The sequence below is a fragment of the Muntiacus reevesi genome, chromosome 20 (assembly GCF_963930625.1).
Source record: "Muntiacus reevesi chromosome 20, mMunRee1.1, whole genome shotgun sequence".
NCBI lineage: Eukaryota > Metazoa > Chordata > Mammalia > Artiodactyla > Cervidae > Muntiacus > Muntiacus reevesi.
This window is the reverse complement of record NC_089268.1, coordinates 2453513-2477242: the sequence shown is the minus strand read 5'-3', so window position 1 is coordinate 2477242 and position 23730 is coordinate 2453513. Positions and strand designations below refer to the sequence as shown.

The 23730-nt window shown below is 41.5% G+C and overlaps 1 protein-coding gene across 1 annotated transcript in view; it reads left to right on the top strand.

Annotated features, from left to right (window-relative positions):
- The first annotated feature begins 1904 nt into the window (after positions 1–1904).
- Positions 1905–23730, top strand: part of LOC136151439 (contactin-associated protein-like 3) — a 160525-nt gene continuing 138699 nt past the window's right edge. Inside the window, exon 1 of the mRNA XM_065912556.1 lies at positions 1905–2045. Coding sequence (XP_065768628.1) covers positions 1920–2045 — 126 coding nt within the window. The 5' untranslated portion in view covers positions 1905–1919. The remainder of the gene's footprint in view (positions 2046–23730) is intronic.

The window sequence follows — 23730 nt, the reverse complement described above, 5'->3', positions numbered from 1 at the left end:
ACAGCTAGAACTCAGAGGGACTTCTCTTTCATCAGATATTAGTTGGGACCTTGGCACAAATGAGTAGAATTAGCAGGAAGGTGTTGGGTGATGATCAGCCCTGCAATTAAAGACAAAGAAAGATTGAGAAACTTTCACAGGTTGTAGAACACTAAGGAGATACGGTGACTAAATGCAACACAGGATCCTGGAACAGAAAAAGTGAGTTAGTAGAAAAATCGGAGACATCGAAATAAAGTTTATCATTTCTTTAACCTTGTACCACTGTTCATAGCTTAGTTTTGATCAAAGTGCCATGGTGATGTCAGAAATTAACATTAGGAGACATTAGGTAAAAAGTAGACAGGAATTCCTTACCCATCTTTGCAACTCTTTTGCAAATCTGAAATTATTTCAAAATAGAAAGTTAAAAAATGTATTACAGAACAACCAAAAATGTGGCATATTATAGATTCTGGATCAAAGGAAAAGATATTGTGCTTGTGACACAGTGAGAAGAAAATTTATAATATTGGAACAAAGATTTACTACAGGAAATGAGGAAGTCTCAGAAAGAATCTGTAAGCTTTAGACTTAACTAAGAGTTATACATGCAGTGCAATTAAAAGAGGACGTAGTGAAGTGATAGATGTGTCCACTTGCTGGTGACTTGCTGGTCACAGCCCCATACACTGATGTAAGTACCCCACTTCCATTTCCCTTCGAGCTGTCCTATAACCATGTCACACCTCTCCTGATGTGCACTGTCATAACAGTTTTAGTAAATGGGGTGCGGATGTTAATAATTGCCCTTAATACGAAGATAATATATGTTACCTACAGGATCAGACTTTGTTATGAGAGTCTCAAATTAGGTGTAAGAATAATGGGAAAATTTTTCTAAAGCTACTTTTTTCATGTTAGGGATTGTTTACATGACACTGTGTTTTCTAGACATGGATAATTAGCAAAATATCAGTTCTAGAATGCATTTCAGGTCTATTTCCCAATTTTATATTGCATAATAATTTAAATGAACAAAGCATGTTATAATATGATATCTAAATCCAAGTTAAAAGCTCATGTTTCCAATAAATGGAAGAACAAAATATACCAATAATACATTCTCAGAAATCTGTGACTCTTTGGTTTCTTACCAGCACTGGAAAAAACAAAGCACAGTGATTTCTACTCTGCACCTATTTTCATCAGCACGCAAGAAACTCCTTATCATTAGCCTCCTCTGGATCCTCACTCATCCTACCTCCTGCCTGTCCAGAACTCTCACTCCCCGCACAGAAATTAATTTCATCTTCACCACTCCCATGTTGTCTTTCAAGTTATTCTCTGAATTGTTCTCAAGTTCTCTCTATTATGAGTCCATGAGCACCTTGAATGCAGGGCTATGCCATAACCATCTTTGTTATCCCAGTTCTCAACACTATAGTTCCTTGTGTTAGGAATCCAGAGTTAAGGTTTTCTAATTCTGCCATGGTCTGGGTATTCTCCTTATGGCCAACAGAGGGCAAGTCATGCATTAAAGCCAATGAACACACTAGATCCTAGCACTGATGTGATGGCCTGTTGTACACCTGTTATATTAAGCACTTTCAGTGAGTGGGACCCCCAAACTCCAAAGAGTCAGGGGCTACAGACAATCCAGTTAATAAAAGCTTCATTCATTTACACTTAACTTGTGTTTTTACTTTTTGTTTGTATAAGTGTGTGTAATTATGAGGCATTATATAAGGAAGAATTTGAAACTATGATTTTTATAAATTTCATTTATGATACTATTCTTCCATGTTAATAAAAATTTCAAAGATTTCTCCATCTTTATCATTTTTCTTTTTTTTAATTCCCCACAAAAAGGAGCTGGTGGCTGGTCGCCTCTTGTGTCAAATCAATACCAGTGGCTGCAGATTGACCTTGGAGAGAGAATGGAGGTCACAGCCGTGGCCACCCAGGGAGGATATGGGAGCTCCGACTGGGTGACCAGCTACCTCCTGATGTTCAGTGACAGCGGGAGGAGCTGGAAGCAGTATCGCCGAGAGGAGAGCATCCGGGTATGTGCGTCTATTGAAAAGCAGTCTGTCAGAGTATGAGCTATGCCAGTTACAACATTTTGCTGCCCATGTGTCAGGCCAAGTACAGAAACAGAGCCTCCTAAATTAACTCAAAAATATTCCCACGGAATGTAAGGCACATGTGACATTTTAGAATACACTGTCTCTGTATAATTTATGAAATAAGTAAAAGGTAAAACAATGTAGGGGAAATGTCTTCCCATTATTTCTTTAAACAGTGTGTAGTCTAAGGTTTAAATAAATCACGTACAACTCACTTTATTTTTGTTTAATATCAGGTACAGTAATTTATATTGCCTGATCATTTTTTAATTAAAGCATATTCATTTTTTTTCTGTGCCCTTTGATAAATTGAAATTTCTAAAAGACTCAGAACATTTAAAGATTGATGTAATGGAGAGTGTTCTGTGAAAGACTTCTTGAGGCATGTGTTGAATTCCTGCTCCAACAGGAACTTGAGCACCATGTGGCTTCTTGCAATTTATGGACAATATATGGTTAGAATTCTTTGAATCATAACTACTTTAATTTACACCAGAGACATAGTTTCTATTCTGATCACATACTCATGCTCCTTTTAGAAGAATTAGGTTTTGTTTGCTTAACTTCTGAAATTTTAAAATATATGTAATTGACTACATAGTTAGGGTTTCATATCTTTAAATCACAGTTTGCTCCAAGTGAAAAGCTTCAAAAGTAGAGTGTTGTAAAGATCTGCCCAAGGTTTACAATTGAGTGATGGGGCAACCAACTGGGGGTGGGGGGGTGGCCTGAAGAAGCTTTGTCAAATGGAGACAAAATTACTTTTTTTCTTTTTATTAAAAATGTAATTTAGGAATTTGGAGGAGCAAGGAATGAACTGTTAGTGTTTAATGAGGACAGGGTTTCAGTTTGAGAAGATGAAAAGTTCTGGAAATGGGTGGTGGTCATGGCTGCACAACAGTGTGAATGTTAATGTCTAGAATTGTGCATTTCAAAATGTCTAAAGGGCTAAATGTTACGTTGTATATATTTTACCACAATAAAATATATACGGTGTGTCTTCCATTTAACTTAGTCTAAGGATGTTGTGTAACTTAATTTTTTTTTTTTTTCTGAATTGTCATGGTAAGAGGAAAAATGTCAGCTAAAAATCCATTATCAATAAGGCTAATAGGCAACAAAGTGATAATATTTCTTGGGTAACAAATTGCCCTCTTTTGAGTTTCCTTAGACACCAATGTTATGTTAAGACCTAATAGATTGTCTACTTAATTTTTTTGTCTCTGGAGTGCTTATTATTAGGTTTGTCAGTAAACGTTGATGTAAATTGAATCAAGAAGAATTCGTTAATTATCTAACATTAATTAAAATAATAAAATGGGAAGGAATTTGTGAGTGTTTTTAGGGCTGCCTGACAAAGTTTCTAAACAAGCAGTTGCCATGTATGTGATTGGGAGCAGTTATTAGTGTTGTGCTAATCCTAAGAGCACCAAGTCCAAAACAGAGTCAGTTCAGTTCAGTCACTCAGTCGTGTCCAACTCTATGCAGCCCCATTGACTGCAGCGTGCCAGTCCCTCCTGCCCATCACCAACTTCTGGAGTTTACTCAAACTCATGTCCATTGAGTTGGTGATGGCATCTCATCCTCTGTCATCCCCTTATCCTCCCACCTTCAATTTTTCCCAGCATCAGGGTCTTTTCAAGTGAGTCAGTTCTTCGCATCAGGTGGCCAAAATATTGGAGTTTCAGCTTCAGCATCAGTTCTTCCAGTGAATATTCAGGACTGATTTCCTTTAGAATAGACTGGTTGAATCTGTCCAAGGGACTCTCAGCAGTCTTCTCCAACACCAAAGTTCAAAAACATCAATTCTTCAGCACTCAGCTTTCTTCACAGTCCAACTCTCACATCCATACATGACTACTGGAAAAGCCGTAGCCTTGACTAGACAGATGTTTGTCCACAAAGTAATGTCTCTGCTTTTTAATACACTATCTAGGTTGGTCATAACTTTTCCAAGGAGTAAGCATCTTTTAATTTCATGGCTGCAGTGACCATTTGTAGTGATTTTGGAGCCCCCAAAAATGAAGTCTGTCACTGTTTCCACTGTTTCCCCATGTATTTGCCATGAAGTGATGGGACCAGATGCCATGATCTTAGTTTTCTGAATGTTGGACTTTAAGTCAACTTTTTCACTTTCCTCTTTCACTTTCATCAAGAGGCTTTTTAGTTCCTCTTCACTTTCTGCCATAATGGTGGTATCATCTGCATATCTGAGGTTATTGATATTCTCCCAGCAATCTTGATTCCAGCTTGTGCTTCATCCAGCCCAGCGTTTCTCATGATGTACTCTGCATATAAGTTAAATAAGCAGGGTGACAATATATAGCCTTGACGTAGTCCTTTTCCTATTTGGAACCAGTCTGTTGTTCCATGTCCAGTTCTAACTGTTGCTTCTTGACCTGCATACAGATTTCTCGAGAGGCAGGTCAGGTGGCCTAAGATCAGTATTATTTACGAGTAAACAAGTTTAACTGTATAGCACAGGGAACTTTGCTCAGTATTACGTGACAGCCTGGATGGGAGGGTAGTTTAGGGGCGAAAGGATATGTGTATATCTATGGCTGAGTCCTTTACTGTCCACCTGAAATATCACAACATTGCTAATTGGCTGTACTCCAATATGAAATAAAAAGTTTTTTTTTTTTAAAGAATAAAGTTAAAGTTAAATGAAGCATCTACTTATAAAGAGAAACTTTGCTAAAAATTGCATATTATTTTTCAAAATTAGATAACTAATGGTTGTGCTTATTTTCTCAGTCATGTCCAACTTTTGAAGCCCATGGACTGTAGCCTGCCAGGCTCCTCTGTCCATGGGATTTCCCAGGCAATAATATTGGAGTGGGTAGCCATTCCTTTCTCCAGAGGATCTTCCTGACCCAGGGATCAAACCCTTGTCTCCTGCATTGCAGGCAGATTCTTTACTGTCTGAGCCTTCAGGGTGCCTGCTTATTCTTAGTTGTATGAATTAGGTTTGTGTTTTTGCCACCTTCAACTCCATTTGATTGAGAAAGTGTAAAAATTCTTATTTTTCAGTTAATCAGGTTCTAGCGGAACCACATCTAAGTATCACCTTCTGTCAGTTTGTTTAATGATCAGGTGCCCTGTGGAAGTAGGGTCAAGAATGGTGGCGTTGTTGATCCTAGACCATGCAGGTGAGGACAGAAGGATCCCCTAGACCTATGCATTGTGCCACACAGGAAAGCCTGATGAGGTGGCCTGCCTCCCACTCCTGAACTTGTGTAAACAGAGACCTGCGTACCCAGCCTGCGTCCCCAGCACTTCATGGTGCCCGGGTCTGAGCAGAGAGTTGGCCAGTGTTTGCTGAGTTATTGAGTGAGTGGACTCTCTCTTCTGGGTAGGTTGCCTTTGTTGAGCTCCATGCTTTGTGCTTCTCTGCAGCCCGCTGTCCCAGCTTGCAGCCCTTGGTCCTTGAACGTCCAGCGCAGGTGTTTCTCCTCTCTTAGCATTTTTAGTTCCTTTAGGAAAGGGGCTCATCCTTGCATCTTCAGCATTCATTATCATGGGTGAGCGAATTCACTTCTTACTCGGGGCCCATTGTTCACAATTGGCATTGACAGCAGTAAGTCTTACTTGATAATTATGAATTATACTTTCAGTTACTTTAAAAACATTAGGCACAGTGAGCCATCCTTATCATGAATCCTGGGAATGGGCCAGCCTTGCATGCAGGCCTTTCAGATGGTAGCAGTCAGAACCTCCCTGCTGACTCCTCTGTGTGCACGCTCACTTACTTCCCTGTGCGTCTAGGACTGCAGCCCTGCAGGCTGTTAGCTGGGGGCTGGTCTTTGCTCCTACAGGCCTCCTGCCTCCCTTGTGCTTCCCGTGTGGCCTGCTCTTGCAGCAGCAGGTCAAGTCCTTTCGCCTTTAAATCTCCCTGTGTTCTTGTTCTCTTTCTGCTTCACCTCTCTGATTTCTTCTTCTGGCTGGAGAAAGTTCTCTACTTTAAGGGCTCCTGTGGTTAAACTGGGTCAGCTTGGGAAATCCAGGACAGTCTCCCTCACCTTGACCCCATCTGCAGAGTCCCTTTTGTCATGCAAAATCATATGTTCACAGTTCCGGACATTAGGGTCTGGACATCTTTGGGGCCATTCTGCCCACCCTAATGTATTTGCACATCTGTTTTTTTTTCTTTCCGCATTTGGTATCCTTTCCTATCAAACACATTCTCATTGGATCTGAAGATGTTTTCCAAAGTCATATGGAGTCTTGCTGCTGGGTATCTGAGCACGAGCTCACAGGTACTGTTTCATGGATGGTCCCCATAAGAAGCTGCTGCTGTGTCCTCACTAATGCAGTTCTCATCCACAGCAGTGTCCCCAGCTTGTGGCCTCTCTGAGGCAACCTTGACCCCTCGGAAGAAAGACCATGTATAGGCTTTCTTCTTAGGCCTCCTTCTACATGTTAAAATGAAGAAGTCCAAATCAAGCACTCCTTCTCTGGCTGTAAAAGTTTTGTGGATATTCTCCCTGTCTTAATTTTTTTTTTTCATTTATTTTTATTAGTGAAAGGCTAATTACTTTACATTATTGAAGTGGTTTTTGTCATACATTGACATGAATCAGCCATGGATTTACATGTATTCCCCATCCCAATCCCCCCTCCCACCTCCCTCTCTACCCAATCCCTCTGGGTCTTCCCAGTACACCAGGCCCGAACACTTGTCTCATGCATCCAACCTGGGCTGGTGATCTGTTTCACCATAGATAATATACATGTTTCGATGCTGTTCTCTTGAAACATCCCACCCTCACCTTCTCCCACAGAGTCCAAAAGTCTGTTCTGTACATCTGTGTCTCTTTTTCTGTTTTGCATATAGGGTTATCATTACCATCTTTCTAAATTCCATATATATATGTGTTAGTATACTGTAATGGTCTTTATCTTTCTGGCTTACTTCACTCGGTATAATGGCCTCCAGCTTCATCCATCTCATTAGAACTGATTCAAATGAGTTCTTTTTAATGGCTGAGTAATATTCCATGGTGTATATGTACCACAGCTTCCTTATCCATTCGTCTGCTGATGGGCATCTAGGTTGCTTCCATATCCTGGCTATTATAAACAGTGCTGCGATGAATATTGGGGTCCACGTGTCTCTTTCAGATCTGGTTTCCTCGGTGTGTATGCCCAGAAGTGGTATTGCTGGGTCATATCCCAGTCTGAATTTTTTAAAGGGCTTTCCTTCTTCTTTTGCATCTATTACTGTTTGTGCAAACTTTGTCCACTAACACAGGTTAACTGTTTCATTTATAATTCCAAATTCCAAAAACTCTGGGGAAAGTTTTATCCTAATTTCTTATTTAAAATGGACATTAGATGATAGTAAGACAAAAGGTCTTTACTTATGTTGCTTTGGGCAAGTTGTCCATATGCTTTCCCATATGTTTGCCATGGCATGTTAATTAATATGTGAAATACAATATATTCTTCCCTAAATTCTCCAAATTATAAAACTGAGACATAGCTGGCCCTGAAATCTTTGACTAAGGAATTTGAGGACTTCAGCTCCAATCACTGAAGGCTAGTTATACAAATCTATTGATTTTTTTAAAAAGAAATTATATTCTTTACTGGTTATATGTTTCACATTAATATTTATTGATGAGTGACTGCTTCCTTGGCTAAATTAGATTTCTGTGTGAAAATAACCAAAGAAATTAAGTACTCAAAACTGTAAAATACACTCTAAAAGGATTTATTTAAATAAAATATAGGACTGTGTCTTAAATGAGGGTAAAATTATTGCCGTTTCTTGCCAAGTGGTGCGCTACTTCTCAGGACACACACACTCTTTTGATGTGCAGAGTAAATGTCCTCATTTGAAATTCAGTGGAAGAGATATCACTGGGGAAAAAAAGATGAGAAAAAGGGACTCATTTCCTATACTATGTGAAGAAGCATGGTTTACATCAGTCCATTGGGAAACCAGGTGGCTTGACAAGGCTTGATACTGAATATTCATAGGACTTGAAAGATGTGCTGCAAGTTCAGTCCAACTAAATCAGAACATGACCAGAATCTTAGGATGCTGCGGGTCATAGAACGGCATGGAATGAGCAATACAACAGACCAGAGATCACTGGCAAAGTTCAGTAATGTTTATTTTATTTTTTATAATTAACTGATTTTATTTATTTTTTGATTATTTTATTTATTAATTTTTGGCTGCACTGGGCCTTCATTGCTGCGTGGGCTTTCTCTGGTTGCGGTGAGCAGGGGCTCCTCTTCCTTGCACAGCGTGAGCCTCGGGCTCTCATAAGTGCTGGCCTGTGGGCTCGGCGGTTGTGGCTTGCGAGCGCTGACTCACAGGCTCAGTAGTTGTGGCACACATGGGCTTAGTTGCTCCCTGGCATTTGGGATCTTCCCAGACAAGGGATCAAACCCTTGTCCCCTGCATCGGCAGGCAGATTCTTAACCAGTGGACCACCAGGGAATTGCCAATAATGTTTATTTTCTACTTTCCCCTGAGAATAAATCAACTAACACATATCAATCTACTGTGATTCTTGGATTCAGACAAGAATTTTGTGAGGCAGTCCTTGTGAATCAGAATTCTTACCTATAGGCTAATGTGAGCTCTGAGTTCCCTGGAAGCTTCTGGACCAGGTTGGGGAGAGGTGTGGGCTCCATCCGCTCTCCTGCTCTGAGGCTGTGGTCTGTGAGCGTGCCTGGTGGGCAGCAGAGGTCCATGGGTGGGCAGCCTAAAGCTCTGATGGTACTCCAGGTGGAGGTCAGGGCTCCAGCTCCATCACTGCCTACCTGGACATCTATGAGGTCTTCCTGGGGCTCTGTCACAGACTTTGACCAGTTATCTTTCTCAGGCGACCAGCCTGCCCTGACTTTGTTTCTTCTCCCTCTCAGTTCCATGTGGTGGGAACAGTGGGCTGACTATGAAAGCCAGACCGATGCACCCTCTCCTGTCAGGTGACCATGGCTAAGAGCTTCCTCTGCACTGGTGTCCTTTGTCAAGGTTCATCTGGCCCATGACCACTGGGTCCCTGCTCAGCCATGGCACCTTTCCTCCTGGAGGGTGTTTTTCCTTCTATATTACTTTGGCTTCACTCTCATCTCCTATTTCTCCCTCTTTTCTTCTATCCTTCTGTTCTTTCTTTATTTTTTCATCTATCATTAAATATTTTTCTCCTCATTTCTCTCTTCTTTCTCCATTTCCCCCTATATTCTCCCTCCTTTCTGTATTGCTATAAACTCTAGATAATCAACTCAAATCAGTCTAGGTATCCAATGGCACTGAGAAGCGGAGGATTTAGCTGGGTCTCTGGCATGGTTGTAACTAAGAATCAGCCTGGCCTTGGGCCTTCTGTGAACTGGCTTCTGGTATTCATTTTTCCAGTACTGGCTCAGAAATCTGAGGAAACACATTGACTTATGTGGCTCTGGCGGAGGGTCATCTCAGATCCTATGGCCTGTGGCCGGGGAAAGAGCTGGTCTGATCAGGACAGCTCTCAGACTACCCTGCACTGAGCCCCGAAGCCCCTGGGTTGGTAGGTGGGGCCATTCAAGGACTTCATGTCCACCCTGATGGGGGCACTCAGGAGGGAGAGATGTTGGGAGGGCCTTATTATCACATTTCCTGGGTTTTTTTTGTTTTTTTTTTTTGTCTCTCTTTCACTCTCTGCCCATGACATTTTGCTTTCTTTTCTATTTCTCTGGTTTCCTCTTCTCACACATCTTATCTGTCTACTCCTCTCTTTCCCATTTTCTCTACAAAAAAAGGACCTAGGCTGCTATGGATCCTGCTACTCGGCAGGTGGCCAGTGGACCAGCAGCATCACTTGACAGATCTTGATAGAAATATGGACCCAAATGTATAGAATAGAATCTGCATTTTAACAAGATGACCAGGTGATTCCAGTGCAGTTTAGACTGTGTGAAGGACATACTGGAATGACCCAAGTCCCGTCTGTGGGGAAAATTGTTTTGCACCTTAACCTAGTCTCCAGCTTCCCGGATCAGAGGGGACTGTGCTCCCTGCATGAGGATGCAGCTCATCCCGCCCATGTGTTAGCCTGGGCAGGTGACGCTTTCTGTAGCAAGACCTCGGGAACCTTGCTTCAGTGGCCTTTGGCTGCAGGACATCCTCTTTATCCCTGATAGTCACCAGCCTCATGGGGTGAAGCCCAGGTATTTTTTCATTGTTATCAATAAATAACAAGTGGTTAAAGTTAGTGCTACCTTTGGAAACTATAATATATCTTGAATCTCCATACTCTGCATTTGTTAGGGGTTTATTCTTCATATTAAAAACTCATCAGAACTCTAGTTCAGAAGTTACACTCTATGAATTTAAGATGGAAGTTGTTATTCGTAAGGCAATGAACTTAGATTTTTAAGTGGATAAAGTGGATTTTTCTTCCTATGCAGGCCCTTTGCATGAAAAAGGCATTCTTCTAAGAAAGGACCGGCAAAATATATTTGAGAAAGATAAGAAAAGAAATTATTTGAAATAAACATAAGTTCTAGTATAAATAATTCCATTTAATAGATTTCTTTTGCCTTGAAAAAATAAGTAGCAGTAGGTCCTTAAATGAATATAAAATAGACAGAGCAAATCATTTGAAACTTTGTTCTTCTTTGGATAACTTCCAACCTAGTACACCAAGTAGACTAATTAATGAGATTAATTAATATTGAATTGAAAGATTCACAACAATCTCACAGGGTTCTAAGAGAGCAACAAAGGTGAGCCCAAGGGTGTAGGGTAGAAAAAAAAGACAAGGAAATATTGGAAGCATGAGGGTTGGGTTGGAGGCCATTTGTTGGTTATATATGCACTAATTTATTTATTTAAGAGAAATAGCTGATGCACACATGGCAAAATATTTATCTTGTTAAAATAGATCTAGATTGTTGGTACATATATATCTGTTTCGGCAGGGATGTTTGAAATATTGCATAATCAAATTAACAAACCATACTGGATTCAAATTTAAATGAATTATATTTACTTGGTGTAAATAGAAAGATCATATGACTGTGTGCAGTTTCAAAATAAAGAGGGATAAGAGCAGTGTTGAATCAGAATAAGAAAAACTAGACTCAGAGACAAGGAGGAGGGTTTGTATGTAAGGAAGTAGGTACATGTGAAGCTCCTTCGGGAGATAGAAGGAGCAGAAATTCTCTTGACAGAGATTTCTGCTAATTCAGTCATTACATATATGTTGGTTTATTTCAGATCAAGGTTAATACATTTATTGCTAATGAGTTAATGACTCAACAGAGTCAATCCCTGCGTCAGGTAGGCGGTTGCTCAGAAGGGTCTGCCGAGTGTACCTTGGCTGTCTGAGGCTTGTGCTAGTTCTGGACTCTGGATTTCAAGTTTGGCTCTGAAACTGGATGGTTTCTAGCACAACAGGAGCAACACTTCAGTGATTCTGTATTGATCTCTTCCACGTCCTTGGCCTTGGCGAGGACATGGCCCTCTGCTTCCTAACCGTCCACCTCATGAACATGGGGTGCGTTGATTCCCAAGGCAGTGACTGTGTACCATGGTCAGTCCTGTTGATTGCATTTACCATCACGGACCACAGTGGAATTCTCTGTACATTATCTCCCCCTCCTGGGCTCTGAGAACCATTAGGTCAGGGATTGATTGCCCTAGGAGGCCAGGCCTATTACAATTTCTCAATAAGGAGTGTTAGACTGAGTTAAGGAAAAGTTGCAGTTCTCAAACAGACCTCAATCCAGATGGTTAGTTAGGCTAAAACTTAGCCAAGTATGATGCTGCCTATGTGATGGGGGGCTTTCAGTGCCAGGTCTAACAAGAGGCTTGGCACTTTTCTCCCACAAAGTTGTACCAGGATGATGCCCTGTTGAACCAGAGACAGAGGTAGTCCCACTTGCCCTTTCCCTCAGGTCTCAGTGAGGCAGAGATGAACGCTGGATTTGGTCTGTCAAACTGTTCAAAGTTGGAAAGTTTGAGGCAGAGAATTGAATGAATCTGATCTGTGACCACAAAGTAATTGATGGGTCCTCAGAAGCCTGGGATCCAGTATAACAGCTGCTTCTTGCCAGGCTGACTGCATCCAGTGGGTGTGGAGCATCCTTCCTTCCATTTGCCAATTACAGTCCTTCCCAATCTGAAAACCTTTGCTCACATCCCTTTCTCCTTGTATGAAAATTGCTTAGACCCTCCCTACTTTTTCTACTCTTAGGGATTTTTTTTTTTTTAATTTCTTAAGTATCACTGTTCTTCTACCATATTTATTCATCTCATGCCTATTTCACATCAATTGTGGCATCAGGGACTACAGTTTGTTTATAACTATGTCCTTTGTACAGACTTTATTGCTTTGCAAAAGTAACAATTTTACTTATCTGAATTGCCATGTGTTGTCAGGTTGAGAGGAGGGGATGTGGTGGCAAGTAGAATTTTAATTATGTAGCAGGATAAACAGCAACTCTTGAGACATCTTAAAAGTTACAATTTTACCTTTCAGAGATTGAAGTTGTTGCAGAAGTGGTGTTATTGGAGATCTATGTAAATTAGGGTATATTTTGTGAAAAAAGTAAATCTTAAAACAGTAACATGAACGGAGTATGGCATAGTTGTGGGGGAAATAGCTTTGTAAGTAGAATTTTTTTCCCATTTGAGAAAGAACACTGTTTGTAAGCAAGAATATTGTTTTTAAGCAGGAAAGTATATGATGGAAAAAGTAAATTTTTACCGAGAAAGGTAAAATGGCAGCACACTCATTGAAAGGAAATGTTGCTGAGCCGACTTTTAGGAATTTTATAAATTTACACAAACAAAGGCACTAATGGAATTTTTAAGTATTCATTTATTTTTGGTCGCACTGGTTCTTCGTCGCTGTGTGCGGGCTCTCCCAGTTGCAGTGCGAGGGCTGTGTCTGCGCGGAGCACAGGCTCCGTGCACGTGGGTTTCGCGGGCGCAGCGTGTGGTCTCAGCGGTTGTGACTCACAGGTGCCCGAGCTCACAGCTTTCAGTGACAGCCGCTCGTGGGCTGAATCCTGGACCGGGGATGGATTCCATGTCTCCTGTGTTGGCAGGCGGGTTCTTATCCACTGTGCCACCAGTGTGGGACACAATAACGAAATTTTAAAATTTTGCAAAAAGGAAGACAAGCTTTGAGGATTTTTTTTTAATATTAGTATCGCAGTCTCAAAATTCTGAGAAAATAAGAATTTCTGATGAGCAAACCTCAGACTTTCAGAGCAGTTATGGTTAGGACAGCAGTTGAGAAGCTGGATGCTGTTCAATCATGTTTAATGTCTCAGACAGAAAGATTGGTTTGACCGGGGGCCAGACAGCTTCCCCTGTGAATGGACAGATAATAAATATTTTTGGCTTTGTAGACCGTATAGTCTTGTGATTGCTCAACTATGTGCTCCTGTGAAAATAGCCACAGGTAATATGTACTAGTAAATGAAGAAGAGTAGCAGTGTTCCAATAAAACTTTATTTACAAAGCCACGGAGCCAGCTGGTTCTGGATTTAGGTTGTTTAGCCCTGGTCTAGTCCATTTTAAAAAATCTATTTAAGGTGAAATGTAGGGGTCCAGTATGAGAAATGAAAATTATAGTATCAGTGTGACACTGTACAACCTCTGACTTGAACTCCTTAGAACTTTTGCTAATACTCCTGCTTAGGATGGTACTTTTCAAATTGTATCCTAGAAAAGCTTTCTTTTCATTGTAAATGTATGCATGTAGTTTGATGTCTTTCAGGATAAGATACAAATACTACACATCTGACCTGTGATACCATTACATAGTACTTAGAATAAAGCTAAGTTAAAAAAAAAGAATCAGTTTAAAGAAAAATGTTAAAACAATAAGAAATGCTAACCCACACGGAGTACTTAGCCAGTGCCTGACACTACTTCATATGTTTTATACATACTTATTAAATATTATATCCTCACGACAGCCTTCTAACGGCCGGTTTACAGGAAAGGACCCTGAGGTGTGAAGAGTCCAGGTTCAGTACCCTTAAAGCACAGAGCTTGCTGTGATGTCAGAAGGTTTGAACTCCAGCTGTCTGGCCACAGTGCCCAGATTCAAACCACCTCATCACAGTACGGAGGGTTCATGTTGGAGGTGGACAAAATGATGGTGCAGAGTGGGGGTCCTCTTCCTTAGGACATGGGAAGCAGGCATGCTCAGAGAGTGCTGGTAGCATAAAATGCCGTAAAATGGGTTTATGTTCAACTCATGTCTCCTGCATTGGCAGGTAGATTTCTTTACCACTGAGCCACCAGGGAAGCCGATATGCCCAAAACATATACCCAAAGCAGGATCTTAAAGAGATATTTGCATACCCATGTTTATCACAGCTTTGTACACACCCTTAGAAGATGATTTCTATAAACTTAAGTGTTCAAAAGCACCCACTATTTAGAGTTCTGAAGATGACAATCCAAAAGGAGTGGTGCTATTAAATTCCATCAATATATTGCCTACACCAAGTAACAATTCTACTTCTACGAGTTAGTCCCACCAGAATACTAAGAGATGAACAGAAAGTGCCTTTGAGAAAATTAAGTACATCGTTTATAGTCATGATCCAGTTGTCTGTCAGTCGGTGAATACATAAATACTTCATTTTATGGAAAGATATAATACATGTAATTCTTTCCTTTCAAAACAAAGAAGTTACTTAATCAATCTGTCTATTTATGTCTTTGAAGTTACATTGGTTTAAAACATTATATAATTTTCATGTGTACAACATTATCAAATACATTTACTGATAAAGAGCTTTAAGAAATATCTTTTTATAGCAAGGAAAGAGTATGCATTTATTGTGCTTCCATTAGAAATTTCCAAGATGAACATATACATACATGTGGATGCAAATATATATAGACTATTTCTGGAAGCACACAAGATAAATTATGAATAACATTTCTCACTTTGGGTAGATATGCAATGAGTAAGCAATGAATGCTATTTTTCAACTACATGCATGTGTTGCTGCTCAATTAGATACAAATTTTGAAAGGATTGAAGGAAAAAACAAAGGAAATACAAAGTAGTATCTTAATTCTGGTAAAGAACTGTTGTTCAGTTGCTAAGTCATGTCCGACTCTTTATGATCCCGTGAACTGCAGCACGCCAGGCTTCCCTGTCCTTCACTATTTCCCTGAGTTTGCTCAAACTCATGTCCATTGAGTTGCTGATGCCATCCAACCATCTCATCCTCTGTCACCTACTTTTCCTCTTGCCCTCAATCTTTCCCAGCATCACAGTCTTTTCCAGTGAGTCAGCTCTTTGCATCAGGGAGCCAAAGTATTGGAGCTTCAACCTCAGTATCAGTCCCTCCAATGAATATTCAGGGTTGATTTCCTTTAGGATTGACTGGTTTGATCATCTTGCAGTCCAAGAGACTCTTTAGAGTATCCTCCAACTCCACAGTTCAAAGCATCAATTCTTTGGCACTCAGCCTTCTTTATGGTCCAACTCATATCTGTACATGACCGTTGGAAAAACCATAGCTTTGACTATAAGAACCTTTGTCGGCAAAGTGATGTCTCTGCTTTTTAGTACTGTCTTTAGTGTTGTCTAGGTTTGTCACCAACATTTGCTGGATTATAGAGAAAGCAAGGGAATTTCAGAAAAACATCAATCTCTGTTTCATCAACTACACTAAAGCCTTTTACTGTGTGGATCATGACAAGCTGTGGAAAGCTCTTAGAGAGATGGAAATACCAGACCATCTCTCCTATCTTCTGAGAAACCTGTATGCGTATCAAGAAGCAACAGCCAGAACCCTGTATGTAACAACTAATTGGTTCAAGATCAAGAAAGGGGTACGACAGGGCTGAGTGCTGTCACCCTGTTTGTTTAACCTATACACTGAGCATATCATGAGAAGTGCTGGGCTGGATGAGTTACAAGCTGGAATCAAGATAGGCAGGAGAAACATCAACAACCTCAGAGATGTGGATGATACCATTCTAATGGAGAAAGTGAAGAGGAACTGAAGAGCTTCTTGATGAGGGTGGAGCAGAGTGAAAAAGCCGGCTTAAGACTAAATGTTAAAATGAATAAAATGTTAAAAAGAATACCATGGCATCCAGCCCCATTAATTCATGCAGATGGAAGGGGAAAAGGTGGAAGTAGTGACAGATATCCTTTTCTTGGGCTCCAAAATCACTGTGGATGGAGACTGCAGCCGTGAAATCAGAAGATGATTCCTTCTTGGCAGAAAAGCCATAACAGACCTAGACAGTGTGAAAAGCAGAGACATTACTCTGCCAACAAAATCCATATAGTCAAGGGTATGGTCTTCCCAGTGGTTACGTAAGGTTGTGAGAGCTGGACCATAAAGAAAGCAGAGCACCAAAGAATTGATGCCTTTGAACTGTGGTGCTGGAGAAGACTCCTGAAAGTCATTTGGACAGCAAACAAGTGGAAAAGCTTGTTTAATCAGCAAACAGATCAAACGAGTCAATCTTAAGGGAGATCAACCCTGAATATTCACTGGAAAGAATAATGTGAAAGCTGAAAGTCCAGTATTGTGTCATCTGATGCAAACAGACGACCCTTTGGAAAAGACCCTGATGCTGGGAAAGATCGAGGACAGAAGGAAAAGAGGGTGTCAGAGGATTAGATGGCTGGACAGCACCACTGATGCAATGACCATGACCTTGAGCAGACTCTGGGAGATGATGAGGGACAGGGAGGCCTGGCATGCTGCAGTCCATGAGGTGGCAAAGAGTTGGACATGACTGGCAGACTGAACAAAAACAACAGCTAGTTTTGTCATAGCTATTCTACCAAGGAGCAAGTGTCTTTAAATCTCCTGACTGAAGTTAACTTCTGCAGTGATTTAGGAGCCCAAGAAAATGAAATCTGACACTGTTTCCACTTTTCCCCCATCTGTTTGCCATGAAGTGATAGGACCAGATGCCATGATCTTCGTTTTTTGAATGTTGAATTTTAAGCCAGCTTTTCCACTCTCCTATTTCACCTTCATTAAGAGGCTGTTTAGTTCCTCTTCACATGCTTCTGCTGCTGCTGCTAAGTCACTTCAGTTGTGTCTGACTCTGTGCAACCCCATAGATGGCAGCCCACCAGGTTTCCCCATCCCTGGGATTCTCCAGGCAAGAACACTGGAGTGGGTTGCTGTTTCCTTCTCCAGTGCATGAAAGTGAAAAGTGAAAGTGAAGTTGCTCAGTTGTGTCCGACTCCTAGCGACCCCATGGACTGCAGCCTCCCAGGCTCCTCTGTCCATGGGATTCTCCAGGCAAGAGCACTGGCATGGGTGCCATCCTCTTCCCATACCAGCCATTAAAGTGTGTGGCATCTGCATATCTTGCTGTCATTGTTCAGTCACCCAGTTGGCTATTCTCTGCATTCAGTTGGGTGTATCTTTCCCTTTCTCCTTTTCCTTTCATGGTAAAGACTATAACATTAAATTTACCATTCTTACCATTTTTAAGTGTACAGTTCAGTAGAATTAAGTATAGTCATAGTGTTGTGAAATAGATCTGTACAACTTTCTCATCTTGTAAAACAAATTGAGTCAGCACAAAGCTCCCTCTCTGCACCTAGCCATTGGCAATCCCCTTTCTACTGTCTGTTTCAGTGGGTTTTGATGCTTAGATTCTTCGTATTAGTGGAATCCTACAGTATTTGCCTTTTGTGATGATTCACTTCACATAGCATAATGTTCTTTTGGTTTATCCATATTATGTGAAAGTGAAAGTTGCTCAGTCATGTCCAAGTCCTTGTGACCCCATGGACTGTAGCCTGCCAGGCTCCTCTGTCCCTGGAATTCCTCAGGCCAGAATACTGGAGTGGGTAGCTGTTCCCTTCTCCAGGGGATCTTCCCAATCCAGGTATTGAACTGGGGCCTCCTGCACTGCAGGTGGATTCTTTACCAGCTGAGCCATCACGGAAGCCTGAATGTAAGTAAATAGATTCTGTATCATTTTTACAGTGAATATATTCCCAATACAGGCTTTTAGGTGGTGTGGATAAGAAAAATTAGTTTTTCAACTTAGAGAAAACATTTTAAGTGACTTTCTCCTTTTGTAACGTGTGTTATTGAAATGCAATTGATTTATAGTGTGTTAATTTCTACTGTATAACAAACTGATCCAGTTATATATCTGTATATATGTATGTATGTGTGTATACATATATATATAGTTCTATATACATATGTACATTTCCCTGGGAATGGTTACCTACTCCAGTATTCTTGCCTGGAGGATTCCATGGGCAGAGGAACCTGGAAGGCTGCAGTCCATGGTGTTGCAAAGGGCTGGACCCAGCTAAGTGACTAACACACACACACACACACACACACACACACACACACACACACACACATAAATATATATATATATAGTTTTAGTTGTCAAGTGACGCTCAACTCTTTTGCGACGCCATGGACTATAGCTCACCAGGCTCCTCTGTCCATGGGGATTTCCTGGGCAAGAATACTGGAGTGGGTTGCCATTTCCTTTTCCAAGGGACCTTTCCAAGACAGGGAACCCGAGTCTCCTGCATTGCAGCCAGATTCTTTCCTCCTGAGCCACCAGGAAATATATATATATATATATGTATAATTATTTTTCATATTCTTTCCGTTATTGTTTATCGCAGAATATTGAATATAGTTATCTGTGCTATGCAGTAGGACCTTGCTGTTTATCCGCTCTATGTATGATAGTTTGTATCTGCTAACCTCAAGCTCCTGCTCCATCCCTCACCTACCTTCCCTGCACTTTGGCAACCACAGTGTGTTCTCTATGTCTGTGAGTCTGTTTCTGTTTCATAGAAACATTCATCATTTGTGTCACACTTTAGATTCTGCATATAAGTGTTGTCATACGATATTTGTCTTTCTCTGACTTACTTCACTTAGTAGGTCCATCCATCTTGCTGCAAATGACATTATTTTATTCTTTTTTTATGACTGAATAGCATTTTATTGTATATATGCACCACATCTTTATCCATTCATTTCTTGATGATCATTCACGTTGTTTCCGTGTCTTTTGGCTGTTGTAGAGAGTATGCAATGAACATTTCGGTGAATTTGTCTTTTTTAATTATAGTTTCCTCCAGATATATGCCCAAGAGTGAGATTGCAGGATTATATAGCTACTCTATTTTTAGTTGTTTGAGAAGCTTCCGCACTGTTTTCCACAGTGACTGTGCCAGTTTACATTCTCACCAACCATGCAGGAGGTTCCCCTTTCCTCCACACCTCCTCACTTGCTATTTGCACTTTTTGAAGCTGGCCGCTTTGACTGGTGTGAGGCGGCACCTCATTACAGTTTCTCTTGCAGTTTTGACTTGCACTTCTCTGACAGTTGGGATGCTGAGCGTCTGTGCTGGCCGCTTGTCTGTCTTCTTTGGAGAGGCATCTGTTCAGGCCTTCTGCCCATTTTCAACTGTGTTGTTTGTTTTTTGTCATTGAGTTGTATGAGCTGTTTGTGTGTTTTGGAAATTAAGCCCTTGTTGGTTGCATCATTTGCAGATATCCTCCTCCTCACTTCCATATGTTTTCTTTTCATTTTGTTTATAGTTCCCGTTGCTGTACAAAAGCTTATAAGCTTGATTAGATCTCATTTGTTTATTTTTGCATTTATTTCTATTGTCTTGAGAGACTGATCTAAGAAAACATTGGTATGATTTATGTCAGAGAATGTTTTGCCTATGTTCTCTTCTCAGAGTTTTTTGGTGAGGTGATTTTCTTCTTGCAGATAAAAGAGCAAGTGTCTCTGGGATTATATTACAGAGATTTGTGTGTGAGGACAGAAGTGCACTTGTCCACCATGCTGTGTAAGTATCCATAGGGTGAAGCTCCAGACACGAAGCACGTGACTCATCTTCCATCTGTATTCCCAATTACTCTTTTGTTGTGCTGGAGATTCTGTGCTTATTTCTTTAGAAGGGATCAGTTAAGAGCTAAGGAAGAGAAGTTTTGAAAAAGAGTTGAAGGTCAGGGTATTTTTCTAGAAGGGGCAATGAGTAAGAAAGAAGAAGGACAGGCAGTGTAAATATGAGAACTTAGCCTCACACTGCATCTGTGACCCAGAGAGAGAAGTTCAGAATAAATCAGTTTTGATGCTTATTAGGCAAGTGGAGTTTATTTGGATTTGAACTCCTGTCTTCCCTTTTGTGTTTTTTTAAAATGTTCCTAATCATTCATCCTGAGTGGCTTATCTTCCTTTCAGAGCTTTGAACATTTTAATGTTTCAATTTCCTTCTTTTTTAAAAAAAGAGAGAAGAAAAAAATTATGTGAGCAGTAGAAAGAGCTCCCTGGGGAGCTCTTGTGTATTCTGCAGCAAAAGCTTTATTAGCTAAAGTTCCCACTGATGGAAAATTTAGACATAGGAAAAGGTCTTGCATACTGTAAGCAAATTTGAGAGCTACCAAAAATATCTTCAGAATGCAATGCAAAATTACTGTGGCAACAGGTTTTCATCTTCATATCCCCAAGTAATAAAAAGTGAAATGGTCAGTGAATTACATCACCAACAGGTGATGTTCAGTTCAGTTGAGTTGCTCAGCCATGTCCGACTCTTTGTGACCCCATGGACTGCAGCACACCAGGCCTCCCTGTCCTTAGATTAAATAAATAAATAGATGAATCAATTATTTGAGGAACCTGACAGTGATATCCAGGGTCTTTTGTAAAAATGCCTGTCAAACACTCCGTGTGTGTGTGTGTGTTCAGTCGCTTCAATTGTGTCCAAATCTTTGTGACCCTGTGGACTGTAGCCCACCAGGCTCCTCTGTCCATGGGGATTCTCCAGGCAGGAATACTGGAGTGGGTTCCCATGCCCTCCTCCAGGGAATCTTCCAGACCCATGGACTGAACCCACATCTCGTGTTTCCTGCATTGGCAGGCAAATTCTTTATCACTAGCGCCATCTCCTTTAAGTGGGCCGTGGTCACAGAATACCAGAGAGCGGGGGCTTAGAACAACATGAATTCGTTGTTTTAAGTCCCCTCCTCTAATAATTCTGGAGGCTAGAAGTTAAAAATCAGTGTCCTGGCAGGGTGTGGTCACGATAAAGGTCTCCGGAGAGCCTCCTCCAGGTTGGTCTCTTAACTTAGATGTTAACAGCGATTCTTGGAGCTCTTTGGCTTGTAGATCATCATCGCGATCTCTGCCTCTGTTGCCATGTGGCTTTCTGCCTCTGCACCTTTATCTCATCTTCCCTCTCTGTGTGTCTCCCCTCTTATTAGACTTCCCTGGTGGCTCAGACAGTAAAGCGTCGGCCTGCAGTGCGGGAGACCCAGGTTTGATCCCTGGATTGGGAAGATCCCCTGGAGAAGGAAATGGCAACCCACTCCAGTACTCTTGCCTGGAAAATCCCATGGACAGAGGAGCCTGGTAGGCTACAGTCCAGAGGTCGCAAAGAGTCAGACACGAATGAGCGACTTCACTGCACTTTACTTCCTCCTCTTGTAAGGACCCAGATCATAGTGAATTAGGGCCCTCTGTCATGACCCATCTGGAACTGATGACATCTGCAAAGGCAAAATTTCCAAAGAAGTTCACATTCACAGGTTCTGGAGTTAGGATTCCAATATATCACATCATGACAATTGTCTACAAGGACAGAGGTGTGCATGTGTCCTGAGTTGTTTCATTCATGTCTGACTCTTTGCAACCCTGTGGACTATAGTCCACCAGCCTCCTCTGTTCATTGGGATTCTCCAGGCAAGAATATTGGAGTGGGTTGCCATGCCCTTCTCCAGGGTATCTTCCCCACCCAGGGATCAAACTAGCATTTCTTATGACTCCTGCATTGGCAGGAAGTTTCTTTACCACTAGTGCCGCATGGGGGGTGAAAGTGAAAGTGAAGTTGCACAGTTGTGTCTGACTCTTCCACCCCAGGGACTGTAACCTACCACGCTCCTCTCTCCATGGGATTTTCCAGGCAAGAGTACTGGAGCGGGTTGCCATTTGCTTCTCTAGAGGATCTTCCCGACCCAGGGATCAAACCCAGGTCTCCCGCATTGTAGGCAGACGCTTTACCGTCTGAGCCACCAGGGAAGGCACCTGGGGGGGTAGCTGTAGTCAAATTACGCTTATTGAAAAGAAAATGAAGCACTTTCTCATGTTGCTTGTTGTGCCCACTCTTTGTTAGGGAAGAAGAGGATTAATCTGGATTTGCTAAGAAATGCTTCTGGACCTCATAGCAAATAGAATCTGAGGAAGTGAGCAAACAGCACCCTGGAGTGCTACAGGGAGCAGGACCTAGAAAGGGAGGCTGGGATTTGAGTCAATGTGAAGGTCAGTGGTTGGTATCTAACATTTACTGAGTGTTCATTGTGAGCCAGGCATGGCTTTAAGCATTTCAGGGGCATCATATCCTTTAATCTTTCTCCATGAGTGTCTTCATTTCACAAAGAAACTCTGAAGCTCAGTTACACAATGGTCAATTTCTATGTTACTCTGGAAGTCTAAGGTAGATTGAAGTAGTCCTTTATTTTTCTATTATTATTATTTTTATTTATTCTTTATTACCTTCCATGAGATAAATCCCCAGAGCTCACAGAAGAAAGAGAAGGTGGAAGGGAGGAAGCCTTTACAACATCATCGTGTTCGTGGTGAGGCAGAGGCAAGTCTGAGTCACCTGAGGGCTGGGTTTAGGAGGTAACAGTGTGCCCAAGGATACTGTTCAGAAATGATATGGAGAATTGCCGACCTCAGGATTCTTAATGAAAGTCTGTGTACTGTGGTTTTGTGGCTGTCCCAGCTCAGACTGTGCCTCTGTACTTAGGGGTCTACCATCTTTGTTCAAGGTTCCAGACAGAAACACACATGCTGAATTTTTGGTGCCTTTGTAAATTCTGTCTCTCTACTGGGAGTGAGATGGAGACTAGACCCAGATGTTTCTGCCAGGTTTGGAGGCAGTTCAGTGTTGAACAAAGCACATTCCCTGCTTCATCATAAAAGGATGCTCAGCTCGAGACTTGGGGCGTCTTGGTTCACGGAAATGAGAAACAGCAGCTTTAGGTCAGGCTTTGCTTTTATGCACGTTTGTCTGGGCACAGCATCTCTGAGCATCAGGTTTTTCAGAGTCTCTGTCCTTTGTTGGTCCTTTGCTCAGTCGCAGGAAGCCCTCAAGATGCATCCAGATGTGTGAGTGACTACGTACTCAATCGTGTTCAACTCTTTACGACCCCACAGACTGCAGCCCACCAGGCTCCTCTGTCCATGGAATTCTCCAGGCAAGAATACTGAGTGGACTGCCGTGTCCTTTTCCAGGGGACCTTCCTGATCTGGGAACCGAACCCATATCTCTTGTGTCTCCTACACTGGCAGGGGGAATCTTTGCCACAGAGTCACCTCAGAAGCCCATCTAGATGCATATTATTCCCTAAATCAGTTTGAACCCCAAACCTGGTCCTCAAGTACTACCATAGGCCAAAAATCAACCAGGAAAGGAGAGGAGGGATGAAAGGAGGATGCAAGTAGGAGGTGCACAGGTAAGGGTCCTGGCTCAGCTGTCACCTGCAGAACAGAAGCAAGTTGTCACACCTTACTTTCCCTGCCTCTGGGTTGGAGCCTGGAGAGCTTGACTGGATTCAGTTCTCTCTATTAAAAAACTGCTAGTCATTTTCAAATTTCATTTTATTTTCT